Below are 18,443 nucleotides of genomic sequence, written 5' to 3' on the forward strand. Positions count from 1 at the left end.
GTAGGTATGTCCCTTTAAAAAGTATTTCTGAAAGTTTGACAGGGACATGAAAGAGACTGAAAATAGCATTTCCACTGAGCCCACGTTTTCATGTTTTACACAAGCAAGTAATATATATTTTGAAGGTTCTGAACACTAAAATACAGACTTATTTAAACATAAAGAGATGGAACCTTGAATGTTTTTTCTTCTGCTGTCAGCAAGAAAATAAATCAGGAGGTTATTGCTTTTTCGTGACTGCACTAGGATAACATCTTATTACAACACTCTTTGAAATAAAACCTTTGCAGGAACTTCCCTCATAACAAGGAAGAAAATACTTGTTGTGCAAGTACGTTGCAAAAGAGAGCATTCAGAAACTTTATCAAACCCTGATATATCTGGGTCTGAGAGAATGAAAAGCATAGTGAGAAGGTGCACATGACCTTTAGAAGTTTCCAGTCTAATTCAAGAGACATCATATACATGAGTGAAAACTGTGTTAATCTGTTTCTAAAACAATTAGTATGCAAGCAAAGGCAGATTTAGTGAAATGAGAAGCAACCTGGGACCTAGAAGCTCTTAGTCTCTTTATTTGTTAATTCATTTAACCATCCATCTTTTCATTTGTTAATTTATTCACTCATTCATTCCAGAGCTATTTAGTGAGCAGCCTCTATGACAGGTACTGAACGAGGCCACGTGTACAGAAAGATGAAAGATAAGCAGCCCCTACCCTGCAACAGTAGAGAGTCAGGAAGTCATGTGTAGAACAATGGATTAGGGCAGTGACTGAGCCTGCAGGAGCTGTGGAAGCTTCAATGGACAGAACGCTGGCCTGAGTCCTGGGTGATGGAGCTGTCCAGTTGAAGACAGTGAATGTTTTTGACAGAGGATAACCAGGACCAAGGCATAGAGGAGTGAGAGAGCACAGCAATTTTGGAGGAAGGTAGAGGTCGTAAACAGCTTAAGCATAGCATTCTTTGGGATGGTGGGTGGAGATAGCATTCAAAAGACGGGTTAGGGACAAATTGTGAAGGGCCCTTGATAAGCTGCTGAAGAGTTTGCATTGTTTGAACACTGGAGTCCTTTGAACTCCAGTGCAGTCCCTTGAACCCTGGGAATCAGTGAACATTTTTAAGCATGGGAATTTTAATCAAATTTGTTTTCTAAAAGGGACCATTTTGGTTATAGTGTAGAAGATGAATTGAACAGTGGTTATAGAGACCATCTAGTGAGTTATTGTTGTGGTCCAGGAGAGGAATGAATGGTGAGAGTCTCTGCTCAGACCGCCTTAGGGGCCTCACTGTTACTAACTTGGGGCAAGTCATATTCACCTTTATAAGGGGTCATTTCTAAGGCATAGTTGAATAACATTAACAGTAAGTAGCTACTATTAGTTGAATTCTTACTAAACGCCAGGGACTGTGTTACAGATGAGAAGAGTGAGGCTCAGTGGGGCCGATTAGGAAACTGCCCGTAGCAACACAGTCTGTATGTGCTGGTGCTGGCTTGGATCCAGTGTGTCTACATGTCATGGAGTGCCCACATGTCATGGAGCTGCCTCTAGTGCCCACATGTCATGGAGCTGCCTCTCCCGGGAGCTGAATGCACCGCATGGTGTGCGAGATCCCTTTTAGCTCTGACATTTTTTAAGTGCAGATTGGATTTTTTTAAGGTGCTGGATAAAGTAATAATCAGATTTGGGTAGATTTAGTCAGAAGACATTTTCTGAAGAGGTAAACTCTAAGGTAGGCTGTCAGGTTAGAAGAGAGAATGATTCGTTAAACAGCCCAGACTATCTGAAAATTAAGGTGAAGAGTAAATCCTAGCTAGAAGTTGAAGGTATCAAAAGAGGTAGTTTCTGTGTAAGGATTAGTGAACATTCCTCACTTGTTTATCTGTATCTACCAGGAGAACATGTCTTATATGTCTTTTCTGTGCTTGGTGCCTACTTCACGTCACCTGTGAACTACCCGGTGTTCACTGGAGTGAGTCCTAGAATGAGGCTGGGTGCCAAGATGTGGCTTCCAGTCCATTGCTTTAACTTAGGATGGATGTATAAAGCGTGGCTTAGATCACCTTTCCTCTGGATGATGGTGATTCTCATTCCCACTGGTCAGCAGGGATGTTTGGAGCACGTGTGTTGAGTCTTTGCCTAGATTGGTTCTCTGCCTGGCCTGTCGGTGGTGAGGGTGCAGGTGGGGTCTGCCACAGTGTCTGTACTGAGTCCGTGCATTAAACAGGCCAGAGACAGACTGGATTAGTAAAACTGGAGAAAAAGAAGAAAAACAATAAACAAAGATATTTAAAGGGGGAGTTTATCAGAGGAACGGGAACAGAAACAAGGTCTCCTTTGAGCTGGAGACAAAGGCTCTAAAGTGAAAAACAAACTCAACATTTCATTTGGACTGGCTCACAAGCTAAGACTATTCTAAATAGGAGACACATTTAAGTTGATTTTAATGTTATGTTTTTCAAATGGTGGGTTGCGACTCTTTAGTAATTATTATTATAATTATTATTTTTGTGTGTGTGTGGTACGCGGGCCTCTCACTGTTGTGGCCTCTACCGTTGCGGAGCACAGGCTCCGGGCGCTCAGGCTCAGTGGCCATGGCTCACGGTTCCAGCTGCTCCGCGGCATGTGGGATCTTCCCGGACCGGGGCGTGAACCCGTGTCCCCTGCATCAGTGGGCGGACTGTCAACCACTGCGCCACCAGGGAAGCCCTTTAGTAATTATTTATTAAAAGAATTGGGCTTCCCTGGTGGCGCAGTGGTTAAGAATCCTCCTGCCAATGCAGGGGACATGGGTTCGAGCCCTGGTCCGGGAAGATCCCACATGCCGCAGAGCAGCTAAGCCTGTGCACCACAACTACTGAGCCTGTGCTCTAGAGCCCGTGCTCTGCAACAAGAGAAGCCACCGCAATGAGAAGCCCATGCAGCGCAACAAAGAGTAGCTCCCGCTCGCTGCAACTAGAGAAAGCCAGTGCTCAGCAACAAAGACCCAACGCAGCCAAAAATAATAAATAAATAAAATAAATTTATTAAAAAAAAAGAATTCAGTGGGTTATGTTCAGAATTTTATTTAAATAATGAAATAGGATAAGAAAAGGAAGGAAATAAGAGAACGGAAAGTTGCAACTTAAGTGGCAGTAAGGGTTATTTTGTGAAATTTTTATTTCAGTAGTCAGTAGAAGACTGATTGATAGGTAGGTAGATAGATGAAAATATTGGGGTGGATTCATAATGTATTCCTATGGATTATGACCCAAAAAGTTCAAAAGCCTCTGACTTTCAACAGGGTTGGCAAACTTTTTCTGTAAAGGGCCAGATAGTAAATATTTTAGGCTTTTCAGGTCACATACATACAGTCTCTGATGTATATTCTTCTTTGTGTGTGTGTGTGTGTGTGTGTGTGTGTGTGTGTGTGTGTTTAATAACCCTTTAAAAATGTAACAACCATTCTTAGCTCATAAGCCATACTAAAACAGGTGATGGACCAGATTTGGCTCATGGAGCACAGTTAGCTAACCCTTGTCTTAGAAAGTAGATTCAAGTTACTGTATTATATCAATACTAGGAGTTAAATATATGGTTAACATGAGAAACTGTCAATCTGTTTTCCAAAGTGCTTGTACTACTAATGTATGAGAGTTTCATTCCTCCTCATCATTGCAAGCACTTGGTACTGTTAGTCTTTTTTAATGTTAGTCATTCCAAAGGGTATGTAGTAGTCTCTCACTGTGGTTTCAATTTGCATTAGCAATGTCTTTTCATGTTAAGCATATCTTCCTGTGACTTTTGGACATTTGTTTAGCTTTTTTGGAAACATATTAAAATCTTACCTTTCTTCTTTTTTTATTGGATTGTTTTCTTATTACTAAACTGTAGAAGAACTTTATACAGTCTAGCTACAATTTGCTCCACTTCATTCTGGCCTCCATGTTTTCTGATGAGAAATTTGCAGTCATTTTGAATCATTGTTCCCCTCTTAAATAATGCATTGTTGGGCTTCCCTGGTGGTGCAGTGGTTGAGAGTCCACCTGCTGATACAGGGGACGCGGGTTCGTGCCCCAGTCCGGGAAGATCCCACATGCAGTGTAGCAGCTGGGCCCGTGAGCCATGGCTGCTGAGCCTGTGCGTCCGGAGCCTGTGCTCCGCAATGGGAGAGGCCACAACAGTGAGAGGCCCGCGTACCACACAAAAAATAATAATGCGTTGTTTTTCTTCTGAGTGCTTTCAACATTTTCTTCCTGCCTTTTGTTTTCAGCAGTTTGATTATGGTGTTTGAATTTATCCTGTTTGGAGTTCACTGAGCTTCTTGAATCTGTAGGTTTATATCATTCATCAAATTTGAGAAATTTTCAGCCATTTTTTCTTCAAATTTTTTCCTGCATTTCCCTCTTTCTCCTCTTTTTCTGAGTCTCTGATGACATAAATTGTGTCTTTTAGTATTGTCCCACAACTCTCTGAGGCTCTGTTCATTTTTTTCACTCTTTTCTTTGTTATTCAAATTGGATAATTTCTATTTATCTGTCTTTAAGTTCACTGATTATTTCCTTTGTCATCTCTGTTCTGGTACTGAACCTATCCAGTGAGAGTTTGGTTTTTTGTAATTGTATTTTTCAGTTTGAAAATTTCTCTTCGGTTTTTATTTATATCTTTATTTCTTTGCTGAGACTTTCTTACTATCCATTCATTTTAAGAGTGTTCACCCTTACTTGTTGAAACATTTTTATAATATCTGGCAGAGAATCACATTAAATAATTCCAACATTTATGTCATTTTGGCATTGGCATTTGTTGAATGTCTTTCCTGCAAGTTGAGATTTTTCTGATTTTTTTGTATGCCAAGTAATTTTTTACTGTATTCTGGAAGTTTTGAATATTATGACTCTGGGTCTTGTTTAAATCTTATAGAGAATGTTGATATTTTTGTTTTAGCAGGAAATTGGCCCATTTGGGTTCATGCAGAACGTTGCAACCAGTCTTCTACCTGTGTGTTTTTAATGTCAATTTTGTTTTCAAAGCCTTTGCAGTGCTGTTTAGATCTGCCCCCCCATGTGCTCCACCTAGTGGCCAATTTGGTCAGTGGTCTATTTCTTATTTCAGTTTTCAAATTCTTTGGCATAATATTAGGACCAAACCCATGCATGGGCAGCTTAGGAGTGAGCTAGAAATTCATAAACAACTTTATAGCATTGCTTTTCTGAGCTCCTCTCTCTCCATGGTATACCCACTCCTTATGGGTTGCCTGTGGCTTCCCTTTTTAGTCCTCTTGCTAGAAAGAGGCTTTATTTACCCTGCTCTGCCACACACTTTCTTCAATGACACTGTGTCCAGAGCCAAGCAATGGATATTTATATTTTCCTCTTGGAACCACAGCTCTTCCATTGGAGAGAAAAGTTCCATTTCCTCATTTTTGATGCCTGTGGGTCCCTCCCTTCCACCACTATCACTGTCAGGAAATCCCACTCTTCCTCCTCAAGCCTGAGGTAGAGGACTTCTGAGGCTCTCTCTACCAGTGCCAATGCCCATTTCCAGGTTCTCCCTCCCAACTGAGAAATCAGAGGGAAAAGAATGGTAAAATCACCACTGGTTAGACAGTATGTCAAATTTTTTCTTCTTTCTCAGTATTGAGTCTTCCAATTCATAAACACTGTATATCTCTCCATTTTTTTAGATCTTATTTAAATTTTCTCATTAGTGTTTTGTACTTTCCATATACAGGCCTTGCACTTATCACTAAGTAATTCGTGTTTTTTTTAATGCTATTGTAAATGGTATTTTAAAAAATTCATGTTCCAATTGTTTACTGCCAGCATATGGAAATGCAGTTGATTTTTTATATTGATCTTATTTACTGCAATCTTGCTTAGTTCACTTACTAGTGTGAAAGCTTTTTTGTAGATGCCCTAGGATTTTTGCCATAGATGATCATGTGATGTGTGAATAATGACAGTTTTCCTTTTTCCTTCATAATCTGCATGCCTTCTATTTCTTGCTTTCTTTTTCTTTCCTTTTTTTCCTTATTGCACTGCCTATAGCATCATCAGTAAAATGTTGAATAGGAGTGATGGGAACAGACATCTTTCTTGTTCTCAGTCTTAGAAGAAAAGCTTTCAGTCTTTTATTATATGCTTTAGGTAGATTTTTTTTAATAGGTGCCTTTTATTACTTTGAGGAAATTCCTTCCTATTTATAATGTATTGAGAGTTTTTATTCTGAATGGGTATTGAATTTTGTCAAGACTTTTCTGCATGTATTGAAATGACCATTTTTTTCTTTTTTTCTGTTAATGTGCTGAATTGCATTGATTGATTTTCAACTTTTAAACTAACCTTGCATTCTTAGAAATAACCCCACTTTGTCATGATTTGTTATCCTTTTTATAAGTTGTGATGTTTTGGTAAAGATTTTTACCTCTATGATCGTAAGGAATATTGTACTTAATTTTTTTCTTTTCTTGGATTGTCTTTGTTTGGTTTTGGTATTAGGATAATGCTAGCCTCATTGTATGAGATGGTATTTCCCCTGCCTTTGTTTCCTGAAAGAGTTTGGGTAGGATTGATATTACTTCTTCCCACTTAAATAAGAAATCTAAAATAGTCAAACTCCTTTTTTCTGTTTCAATCTAGCTAGTTTGTCAATTTTATTAATCTTTTCAAAGAGCTAGATTTTGGTTTCATTGAGTTTTGTCTACTGTTGTTCTGTTTTATATTGCATTGAGTTCCATTCTTATCTATTATTCCCATCCTTCTTACTTTTCTTAGTTTCTTCTTTTATTCTGTCTTCTTAAGATGGAAGCTCTGATCATCGATTTTAAGCTTTTTTTCTCATACAAGCATTTGCAGCTATAAAATCTTCTAAAAGGAGCATTTACTTAGAAGCACATTTCAACATCTCTGAAGTCGTAATACATCATACACTCAATAGCATCTTATAGTTATAGCTGTCATTATTTTTTCTTTCTTAGTGATACACACAGTAATGATGCATCTTACAGTCATTGGTGTCCTAAACTCAATGATATGTAGTATTACACAATTCTTTTGAATTTTGCTTAGCTAATAATTACTTAGTAAAGATCTTGACATAATGATGCTTGTGGGTCATAGCTATTCTCTCCTTGCCTTTGTTTATACTTTCAGTTTTTATAGCATGACTACTTTTATCTTTTCATGTATTATCCTCAAAATCCAGGTCTCCTTGAGAGCCTGCTTAAGATCCTCCAAAGCATCTAATAGAACACTCTGCATACAGGGTACACAATGCTTTTAGATTTAAAAAAAAAGATGATGAAGGCTTAATTGCAGAGTATAGACCTGAAAATGGCCCCAAAACTGAAGCCCTCTGATCCCAAAATTAATGTGTACATCAAAAATTGCAAGTGTATATATGTTGTTGGGTATGTCCTACTTTCAGTGAACTAGCAGTGCCCAATGACACACTTTTCTATTTAAAACAGATCTGGGGCTTCCCTGGTGGCGCAGTGGTTGAGAGTCTGCCTGCCGATGCAGGGGACATGGGTTCGTGCCCTGGTCCGGGAGGATCCCACATGCCGCGGAGCGGCTAGGCCCGTGAGCCACGGCCGCTGGGCCTGTGCGTCCGGAGCCTGTGCTCCGCAACGGGAGAGGCCACAACAGTGAGAGGCCTGCGTACCACAAAAACAAAAACAAAAAAAAAAACAAAAACAGATCTGTTTTTAATTCATCTTAGATCTTTTCCTACCAGTTGCTGCATTTTTTTTGTTTGTTTGAGTTGTTTCCTATTCTAAACTAAATATGTTAATATTTATACTGTACACACCCTTCTATTTGTCTGTTTTCTTATTTATCTTACCCAATATGAGTTTCTTTAGATACTTTTTTCTCTGGGTTTTTATTTTCTTTAACTGAATGACACAGAGCGTAAAATTATTTCTTTTAATCTCTTTAGCTCCTTAAAACCCTGTTGTTTTCACATGCTTAGAAGACTCCCTGGCTAAGCCAATATTCCACGCTAGTATTCTGTAAGGCTTTGATCCTTACACAGTCTACTCCACTCCTCCAGGTCTAGCATTTCAGTGGATGAAATTTTCTTTATTGTGTTTGTTTGTTTTTGTTGTTTTTCCCATTATAGAGGAGGTACACTCCTTACCAGTTTAACTCAGGCAGTAGTTTTGAACACACCCCCAGGGAAAAAGTGACTCCTGTACTGCGCTGCTTGTGGCACTACTAAGGAGAAGAACCCAGGGGTCCATTCTCACACTGGGAAGAGTTCATCTATCAGCAAGCCTGCCTTCTTCCCTGCTCAGAGAGCCCCAGGTTCCCGTGGACACTGCTTGGTATAGGAAGTCAGTGTTCATGTTTATCTATTAGAACACTTTTGGCCTAGGTTGCTAGAATGCTCAACTGAAGGTGGCTTAAACAATGAGGATTTGTCTCATTGAGTGAGAAATCTAAAGTTAGGCGGTACTAAAGTTGGTGAAGTCATCCAGTGATTTCAGGGTTCTGGCTTTGCCCTTAAATTTCCATTTGGCTGCACCTGTCTAAGCATCACACCCCCATACAACATCCATCGTAGAGCCGCTTTTCCTGGGGTTTTTTTTTGTGTGTGCATGTGTCTCTTCCTCTCATAAGAGAAACAACTTTTCCATTAACCCCTCATGTACCTCCTCATATATCTCATTGTACAGGATTGTGTTATTTTGTGCTGGAGCTGCACAGGAGTCTGGGAAAGCAATTATTTAGAATATTCACATTCAGTCATGGGAGGTGGGCTCTGACAGCAAGGAAGGAGAAGGTGGACAGTCAATAGTATCTGCAGGTGTGTCTATGTATGATGTGTGAGTAAGATAGAGAAATTGAAATTGACTTTTTTGGGGTAGAGGCTGCTGTTCCCATATGAAGTTGTACGTGGACTCATAGTGGAACTTTGGATGGCCTGCCACAGTGGAGGATGGTGATGACATTTGAGCTAAAATTGCCTCTGCTTCCTATGACACAACCAGAACTTTATATTTGTTTTAGTTTCTTGAAATCTTGGTTTCGTGATTTCAGGTTGAGTCCAGAAATCTTCCTGAAACGTCCGGTGGTTGAAGGAAATCGTTGGAGGTTGGACTGCATTCTTAAGCGAAAAGCAGTATGTACTTTCCTAATAAATGCTGATGTAATTTTTTAAAAGTTTATTGCCTCTGAAATGCCTTTTTTTCCCCAAAGCCCTTCATATACACTTATAACTTTTTTCTTTAGAGCTTGACAAAAAGTAGAATACTTACTGTTTTCAAGTTCATTTGGTTCTGATTTTTTCCCCATTACTTGTGAATCGTAAATATTCTCACCTAATTCACCGCATGGATTATATGACCAAGTCTAATTTTTTTGTTTTTTAATCAGTTGTAGGCGGCTGATTTGTTAGGCGAAAAATTGTAATAAAATTTCATCATTGAGTAATAAATGATGAAATGCAACATAGAATTTTATTTATTTTTCATTACTTTGTCGTTTGAGCAAAATTCGAAGTCATCTGAGAATGATTTCAGTCAGATGGGGTCAAGCTGACGTTGAAGCATGTCAAATGGAAGGACATAAAGAATCGGTGGTTCCAGTTTTGGGACAGTTCATGGTAATAGTGTGAAATAGTGTGACCCTGTAGATCCTGGGTGAGCATTGAGTGTGCTTTTTTTGTTATAAAAAGTAAACAACTGAAGCAGTATAGGCTCACCAATGACTACTTTACATTCATATTTCTAATGAAATATTTTATGTGGTTGGCCCTCAACCGAGTTAAATTAAATTGAATTAGAATAGTTGAATTAAGTTCAATTTATTATTAATCATGTCCAAATTAGGGAGTGCTAGTAGCCTTTTTACTATTATTTGAAACTGTCTTAACTTTTAGAATTCTGTCATTAAACATTCTAGCAGATTTGTAGGTCCTAAGTAATTGGGGTTAGTATCAATATTTTCTATTTATCACAGCCATCACTTATTTCTTTTTTTCCATCCTCTACATTCCACTACCCCTTTCCCACTCCCCTTTCCCCCTTCCTTCAATGTCTTTTCCCCATGCCTTTAGTTTAGGATATCTGGGGATAGTATAGGCAGACCTCACCGTTGATATTAAAGGCAAAAGAAGTTGATTGTCTTTATTTCAGACACATGTTCTGCCAAACAGCATCATTTTCAAGGCTTGTCTAATCTGTTGTCTCAACAGACTTCCATTCACAAAGTTTGAAATTCTGGTCTTGAAAAGCATTATTTGCATATTCATTAAATTATCCTTCATACAGTTACTGTGTCTTCTCTGAGCCTGGTACTACACTAATTACTAAGGATGCCATGTGTGTGAATAGGATTCCATCCCCGCCTTGCTTGCTGAAGGACTCATGTCCTGGGCTTAGTCCTAGCCTTACCAAACATCTTTCTACATATTGAATGGGCTATAACTTTCTCCATTGTTTCTCTCTGCGAAATGGCAGCTTTCCCATTTCTCCTCTAAAAGTAAACTCCTGAAACTCCATTCTAATAAGTTTTTCCAGCCTTGCCTAGCGATCATCAATCATAACAGAAAATCCTCTCCTCATAGAACTTATCCGATGCTTTACTCTTTTAGGTTTCAATTAACATGTTTTTGTTGAATGCCTCTTACGTGCAGGACACTTGGCTAATCACATGGGAATGTACAAAAAAAAAGACACGATTCTTGACCTGAAGGAGCTTAAAAATCTACACAAGAGTCAGCTGGGTACAGAGACAGTGCCAAGATTCAAAGCAGGAGGGAGAGCATTGGGTAGGTCTGATGTGGAAGCCCCTCACAACATGAGGACTTTAGGGCATTAGTATGGGCCAGAAATTTTAAAAGAAGCGCTTTCTAGGTATAGGAAGTGTGATGAGGAAACATTCTGGATGCAGGAATTCATAAGGCCTTATCAGTCACAGCAAGGTGACAAAGTTGATGACACCTGAGTGTTAGCATAGGTAGGATGGGAGATCGAGCTGGAAAGGCCGTTGGGATGTGGAGGCTTTGTGAGTCAAGCCAGTGGTTTGCACTTTACGGACGACAGTGGGGAACCACTGTCGGGGGGGGTATGATGGAAGAAGGGTGATCTGATAAATATGGTGTGTTGGGACGGTGAATCTGGTAGTAGGAGGAAGTGGGAAGGACCCAGAGTCAGAGAGCTACATTTTAGATCATGTGCATGTGAGGTGCCTACAGGGCATCTAAGTATACTCCAGAAAGCGAGTTGCCAGATCAGGGCTCAGGAGGCAGGTCCTGCAAACCTGGTCCTCCACTTCATGGTAGCTGGCGTGTGTTTGTTTATTCCCCTCAGCATATCTGTCCAGGTCCCTTTTCTGTCACTATCATGGCTTCTCTTTGCTTTTACGGCCCATGAATCCTGTGAGGTACCAGGTGAATACCATGACCAGGTAAATAGTGCTGCCTGATAACCGTGCTTTGTTTGTTTCAATTTCATCTGCTTTTTGAAACTTGTAATTTTTAAATTGCCTGGAATGATTTTTTTAATTTCCTAAGGAAATAGTAATACTATTAAATATTAATTTCTCAGTGGTACATTTAAGAGAATTGCTCTTCCTTAATCCAGTTACAAAATATTATTAAATTTTTAACATTCAGATCATTCCAGATTGACATTTCATATGCTCATAAACACTGCTTCACATAAATAGTTTCTGAAAGCCACTAGCTTCACAAAGTACTGGGTTTAAAATAGCATTTATCCTTGCATTAATGGGTCCCAGAGGTCCACAAGGTTGATTGAAATGAATTATTTTTTTCTTCTAACTGGTTGTGCAGATCTTTGGGGAGAAATTTAGTGTCTCTGCTTTATAGCCAACATATAGGCAAACATTTCTTTTAATGGATGTTTCTTAGGGGGAAAATACAGTATTTTGTTTCTCTGGTAATAGCCAAGTTGATATTTTCCTGTTTCTTTGGCCTTGTGATATGCAATGTCATCATTTAAAATAGTGTAAGCCAGTGTTGAGAGGCAGGCTGCTTTAACTCAAAGCAGCATCCCAGGGTTTTCACGGTTCTGCATTTATTGCACTAAGAGGTGAGGTAAGTTGCATCGTAGTTATCGTAACTGCATCCCTGTGTCCAATTTGTATATTTTAACCGTAGAAATATGTGATATTTCTGATGAGACTTGCACCAAAAGATTCTTCAAGTGCAACCACCTGGAGACTTAACAGAACCTAGGTTCTCAGGGAGGATTTTGTCGTCAGGTTAATTTCTTTCTGTCCTGGGCCACAAGGCACATTCTAGAGTTGCAGTCAGTGACCAACAGGAGGGAAAGATGTCCAGGTTTGTCAAACGAGATGAATAATCACATCACTGCAGAGAAAAATCAAAGGGAATCTTACCAAAATGGTGGGCTAGAAGGGCATGGCAGGGAAGGAGGGAAGGGATCTTCAACCTTAAGGACTGTGCTTTGAACAAAACTGGTTTTAAAAAAAGGCGCATGAGCACATGTGCTCTTACATCCCAGTGCTGCTTGCATTTAAATGGTGAGGATACGATTTTTTTTTTATCCTTTACTTTGCATGTTCCTAAAATATCGCACACCTCCTCCACCTCCCATCCCCCCCTCCACTGGGGAAGCTCTTGACAAGTGATGATCCTGGAGATGTGTTAGCTAAGCTATCTTTAGGCAATGGACAAACTTAGCTACATTTAGAAAATATTTGACCACAGTGCTTGAACAATCAGAGAAAAAGCTGGCTCAGAAGCAAAGTCTCTTGATTTCAACTATAAAAGATGTTTATTTTTCATTTTCTTCACATGCATTTGTATGTGTAAAGCACCTAAAAATTCCTACTGTTAATAGTATTATATCTGGTCTACTTGCTTAAAAACTAATTAGAAAAGAGTATAGAACTTTTATCTTTTTAAACTCAGGTGTCATAAAGTTTATTCTGTGGAATCCTTGGGTTAGTTGACTGCAGCAGAGATAAGAAACATGGCATAGAAACGTAAGAAGCACAGTCAAGTCCAGGCTATTTGTTTTCCTACTTCCCCTATTAATACTTTTCTTCTGAGCAAAAAGTAATTTCCCCTGGGGTCACTAAAAGGCATTGGTAAAACACTGGATACTTCAAAAGTGTATTTTTGAAATTACAGAATTAACATCAGTCCTTTCTTTTGTAATTGGGCTTTCATTTTGCACAAATATTTCCCATATTTTGTATAAGTCTGCACTATTATGGCCCAACAAATGCCTTCATTCCCAGAGGAAGTATTTTGCTTTGCCCTTTATAGTTTAGAGTTTATGGCAGTGTTGTAATGCCTTGACCAAAAGAAGAGGAATTTATTGCTTTATTATCACAGGAATCTTGTCACTAATTAACTGTTTATTGTGGGCATGGACATAAGTAAATAATTGTAAACCAGACTACATAAAAATGAACTTTTTATATTTAATTACTTCCTTATTAGTCATTTCTATTTAAGCTAAAATGACTTAAAAGTCTCTATCCTATTTCCTACAGAGTTATTTATTTCAATGTGAAAAGACACAGTATAGAAGAAAATGTCAGGTATTAATAGATGGAGGATAATGCTATAATCCATTAGCATTAAAAATCTCTGTTACTTAAAAAATCCATTAGTTATGCAGATAAATGGAAAATTGTAAGATTCAGGCCAGTTCCTAATTTTCAATTACTGTACTTCATGGGTAATAATCTCATAAGCCTAAGAAGCATAATTTCATCCATTTAAAACAAATGAACTGTGATGAAAGATGTCAGGTGTAACGTTCTATAATTTAGGTTGAAATTGGGGATCTTAAACTTTATATTATGTCATTCAACGGGAGGCTGTTTTTTTAAACTCCTATTCAGTGCTGAATCCTAAAATATTCAAATAGCAAAGTAAATCTGAATAGTAGAGGAGAAAAATAAAATAACGTTCTAGTTTTCATTTAGAGTGCTCACTGACCAGATCGTTAGAAATTAATCTGTTCACTTCCTGCCTGCACTTTCACTTCCTTATTTCTTTACTCAAGTCTGTACTTATGTACTTCATTACAACAATAGTTGCATAATATAATAAATAACAAGCAAGTTCCAAAAGTCAGCTGCTAACCAGAGAAATAAAATGACATATGTTTTTTTTTGTTTTTTTTTTTTTGCGGTACGCAGGCCTTTCACTGCTGTGGCCTCTCCCGTTGTGGAGCACAGGCTTCGGACGCGCAGGCTCAGTGGCCATGGCTCACGGGCCCAGCCACTCCACGGCATGTGGGATCTTCCCAGACTGGGGCACGAACCCGGGTCCCCTGCATCGGCAGGCGGACTCTCAACCACTGTGCCACCAGGGAAGCCCCCGACATATGTATTTTTAATCCTGTTTTTTTTTCAGAGCAAGAATGGGTCTTCTCTTAGTACTCAGATTTCTTTAATGCAGCCCAGAATGTAAATCTAGTGTATCCTTTCAAAAATATGCACACTTTTCAGATACTACTAACACCAAGTAAGATAGAGGTAGTATTTTGAAGTGATGTGTTATTTTAAGGATTTAGGGGCCAAAATATGCTTTTTATTGGCAGAGCAACATTGGGGAACTGTATATATGTTTGATTTACTCCAAGATTTTACATCTTGCAGCCTAAAAATATTAACTCTTATGTTATTTCACATTTTTATAGCATTGCAAAAATATCCAGTTGTTATAAATTAGATGTGTTCAACCAGTAAGGCTTCTTAAATTTGTGACTCAAATGTCCATTATGAACAATACCTAATTACCATGGATTACATTTAAACTGTAACTGAATTATTCACTCTATTTTATTAGATATGCCTGCATCTCAAATACTCCAGAAAGGATTATGGAAAACTTCTTGCCTTAAATCTGTAGGATGTTAAACGCCTAGGTGTGGCTACAGTACTCAAGATGCATGTAATACGTTGCAGGATGCTTTCAGAGCTGCTGGGTACAGTAAATGCAAATTAAAATGTTGCAAACTGCACAGCAACACTGAGGATGCAAACCTAAAAAGTAAAAAAGTGATACAAGAAGTGGGGGTAAATAAGATAGGGTTTCCTGGAGGAACTATATGTTGGTGGCGGAACTGTGTAAGCAGACAGGGATGGGGGAGGACATTCAGGTGTCAGGCAATTTATCATAAGCTAAAACCTTGTCACCGCCCAGAGCTAGGAGAGAAAATACTGGTACTTTTCTATACTACCAGCTGTCGGACATTTCTTTGATGGTTAATATTAAGAATAAATATTATTTGTATAGCATATTAAAGTTTATGAGGCAATTTTGATTTAATTTGACCTTCACAACAGCCTTGTCTACTTTCTTTTAGGTCCAAGGTCTAAGGATGGATCGATGTTAATTTCTGTGCTGCTGCTAAAACTCGGGGATTTTTGAATGTTAGAGAAGCTGACTTCTGAAGAAGTCATTTCAGTGGTGAAATAGACATTAATGATTTAATTATGGGTTAAGAGTGTGAACCAATACATTCACCTCTGAAGACTGAGACATGTTTTTTCCACTGAAATAATTCTTAATAAAGAAAAACTCTATGAAAATACCCCCAGAAACATTTAAGGCATGTTTAGCATAATTTATTGAATCAGAGTTTTAAAAACACTGTTATTTCAATTCTTTGTGGTATAATAAAGACAAGCAGAATATCCTAATCCTGTAACATGAATCAGATCAAAACTTTCCTCAAGGTCAAGTGTTCTGAGATGTTCAAAGTTGTAAGACTATCAGGTACTTTTAGTATTTCAAGTTGCAGTTTCAACTTTCTGGCTATAATTAGTCAAATACTGACTGTCTCAGTATGACAAGTCATAGAATGGAAGGGAGATAAATTTTTATTTTTTATATTTGTGTCTTAATATACACTTATGTTTCACCTTCTTGTATTGCACTTTTCATTAAATATTTTATTATACTTGTTTATAGAAAAAATTTTAAAAAAGTACAATGCCCCAGAAATGAAGAAGAAAAAGAAAATCATAACCTGCCTCCAGAAATTCTTATTCCTCCTTGTGTTTTCTCTTGTGACAGCAACAGGGGGTGCGTATCTTCATTATGCTCTACAAAGAGGTGGAACTTGCTCTTGGAATCAATAGTGAATACAGCAAGAGGACTTTGATGCATCTACACCCCAACATAAAGGTATTCAGGTCATCTTGCTTAACAATGTTTCTTCTTTATTATTCTGTAGTTTTTCAGATACATTTTACTTTGAGCAGTGGTAATCTTTAGAATTCCCTAATGTATATTTTGAATCAATAATACTGTGAACTTCTCAGAAATAAAATAATTATACTTTCTTATACTTCTGATCTTGATGGAGTCAGCAGAGTTCTCATTTCTGCTTCTCTTACCCTGATAATTTAGCCAAGAACATTCTTCCTAGAGTTGTTTTAAGAGCCCTGTCAAGTTTCTATACTCCTCATTAAGGTTATCCTGGAACCTCTTAAATGTGATCTCCCTGGGATATCCCTTGAACACTGATAGCAACAAAGAGAACTCCTTTAGGATTTAAAGTGCTCTCCTTAAAAGCACTTTGTATACAGTACTAGTAAAGTGAATAAACATGATAAGCAATTTGAAAAAAGCCTTTTGATATTTTACCAAAGACCTGAAGCCTATCAGGAAATATTGTCGCCCAGTCACTGAGCTACATCAAGACAATGAATTAATCTTCAGCAGGCTTAAAGTATATAATGATTATATATTTCACCTGATTAAAAAAAGATATTCCATGTAAATAATAACCAAAAGAGAGCAGGAGTGGCTATACTAATATTGGACAAAATAGACTTTAAATCAATAAAGTTTACAATAGATAAAGGACATTATATATTAATAAAAGGTTCAGTGCAGCAAGAAAATGTAATAATTATAAACATTTACATACCTAATACTGACCATCAAAATATATAAAGCAAACATTGAAAGAATTGAAGGGTGAAATAAAGCAGTTCTATAATAACAGTTGGACACTTCAATATCACACTCTCAATAATGGATTGGTATATACATACAATGAAATATTTTTCAGTCTTAAAAAGGAAGGAAATTCTGACATGTGTTAAAACATGGATGAACCTTGAAGACATTATTCTAAGTAAAATAAGCCAGACATAAAGACATATTGTGTGATTCCATTTACATGAGATACCTAGAGTGGTCAGATTCATAGAGACAGAAAGTAGATGGTAGTTGCCAGATTTTGTGAGGAGGAGGGAACAAGGAGTTTTTGTTTAATAGGTATAGAGTTCCAGTTTTGCAAACTAAAAAGTTCTGGTGATGGATAGTGGTGATGGTTGCACTATATGAACATGCTTAATACCACTGAACTGTACACTTAAAAAGGTTAATATGGTAAATTTTATGTTATGTGTATTTTACCACAATAAAAACATGTTATTAAAAAATAAAGTTGCCTCCAAAGTTTTTGGAATGTTTCTACTTAAAGACATACAAAAATAGGTCAGTCTGGGGTTATTTAAGAGAGAATTCCGTTCGAAACCAGGAGGTTAATAACTTCTTAAATTACCTTTAAAATCAAGAGCTGCCGAAACATCTGTATCCCTATATCAGTATGATTACTAGTTCAACGTAATAACTGCCCAAATATCAATATACGCATTAAAAAGTTTGTCAGAGATAGGTGTAGGCTAAAACGTTTCAGTGTTTTCTATATAACATATAACATAACCCTTTAGGGGGAAAAGGGAATCTGCTATTCCATTGAACTGACTTTTATTGAAATATGTGGCCAAATTTCAAGCTAAAGGGCAGCTTCCCCCATATGTGAGGGGTCCAGGGTGGTCAGGGGAGTTTTGAAAAGTATCCAGGGGTAAACACTGAGGATAAAATAAATAAATACTCTGCTAAATACTGAGGATAAAATTAGAAGTTTGGGGATTTTCTTTGATGTATAGATAGCACATTTTAGCATTTGAATTGTAGGAAATGTTGTTCAGGGGAGTAAACAGACCTATTTTATTATAATATGAAAGACATTTTAGAAAGCATATTACGTGTGCGGTTTTTTTTCCTCTCAAGGTGATGAGGCACCCAGATCATGTGTCATCCAGTGTATATCTGTGGGCTCATCACGAGAAGCTCATCATCATCGACCAGTCGGTTGCCTTTGTGGGTGGGATTGACCTGGCCTATGGAAGGTGGGATGACAATGAACACAGACTCACGGACGTGGGCAGCGTGAAGCGCGTCATCGGGGGACCTTCTCTGGTTTCCCTCACAGTTAGTAAATTTCACCTTTATGGAACTGCATATAAGGGACACAGTTTGTATAAGTGTGTATTAATAGTGTGATTGGTTGACTGATGGATTGAATGAGAGGTGGCATATCCCTGGAGAGGTAAAGAACATTGAGTCCAACACAAACCTGGTTTCAAATACCACTTAGTGAGTCTGTAACTATGCATCTGTTAATCTCAGTTTCTTCTCTTGTAGGAAG

The 18,443-nt window shown here is 38.0% G+C and overlaps 1 protein-coding gene across 27 annotated transcripts in view; it reads left to right on the forward strand.

Annotated features, from left to right (window-relative positions):
- Positions 1–18,443, forward strand: part of PLD1 (phospholipase D1) — a 204,044-nt gene that overhangs the window by 108,148 nt on the left and 77,453 nt on the right. For all 27 annotated transcript variants that reach the window (XM_089910859.1, XM_022572192.3, XM_089910869.1 and 24 more), the window contains 3 exons: positions 9,022–9,103; positions 16,013–16,123; positions 18,026–18,226. In XM_089910859.1, coding sequence (XP_089766985.1) covers positions 9,022–9,103; positions 16,013–16,123; positions 18,026–18,226 — 394 coding nt within the window. The remainder of the gene's footprint in view (positions 1–9,021; positions 9,104–16,012; positions 16,124–18,025; positions 18,227–18,443) is intronic.

This window comes from Delphinapterus leucas, chromosome 4 (genome assembly GCF_059928025.1).
Source record: "Delphinapterus leucas isolate spDelLeu-1000000601 "Yukka" chromosome 4, BTC_Dleu_Yukka2, whole genome shotgun sequence".
NCBI classification, from domain to species: Eukaryota; Metazoa; Chordata; class Mammalia; order Artiodactyla; family Monodontidae; genus Delphinapterus; species Delphinapterus leucas.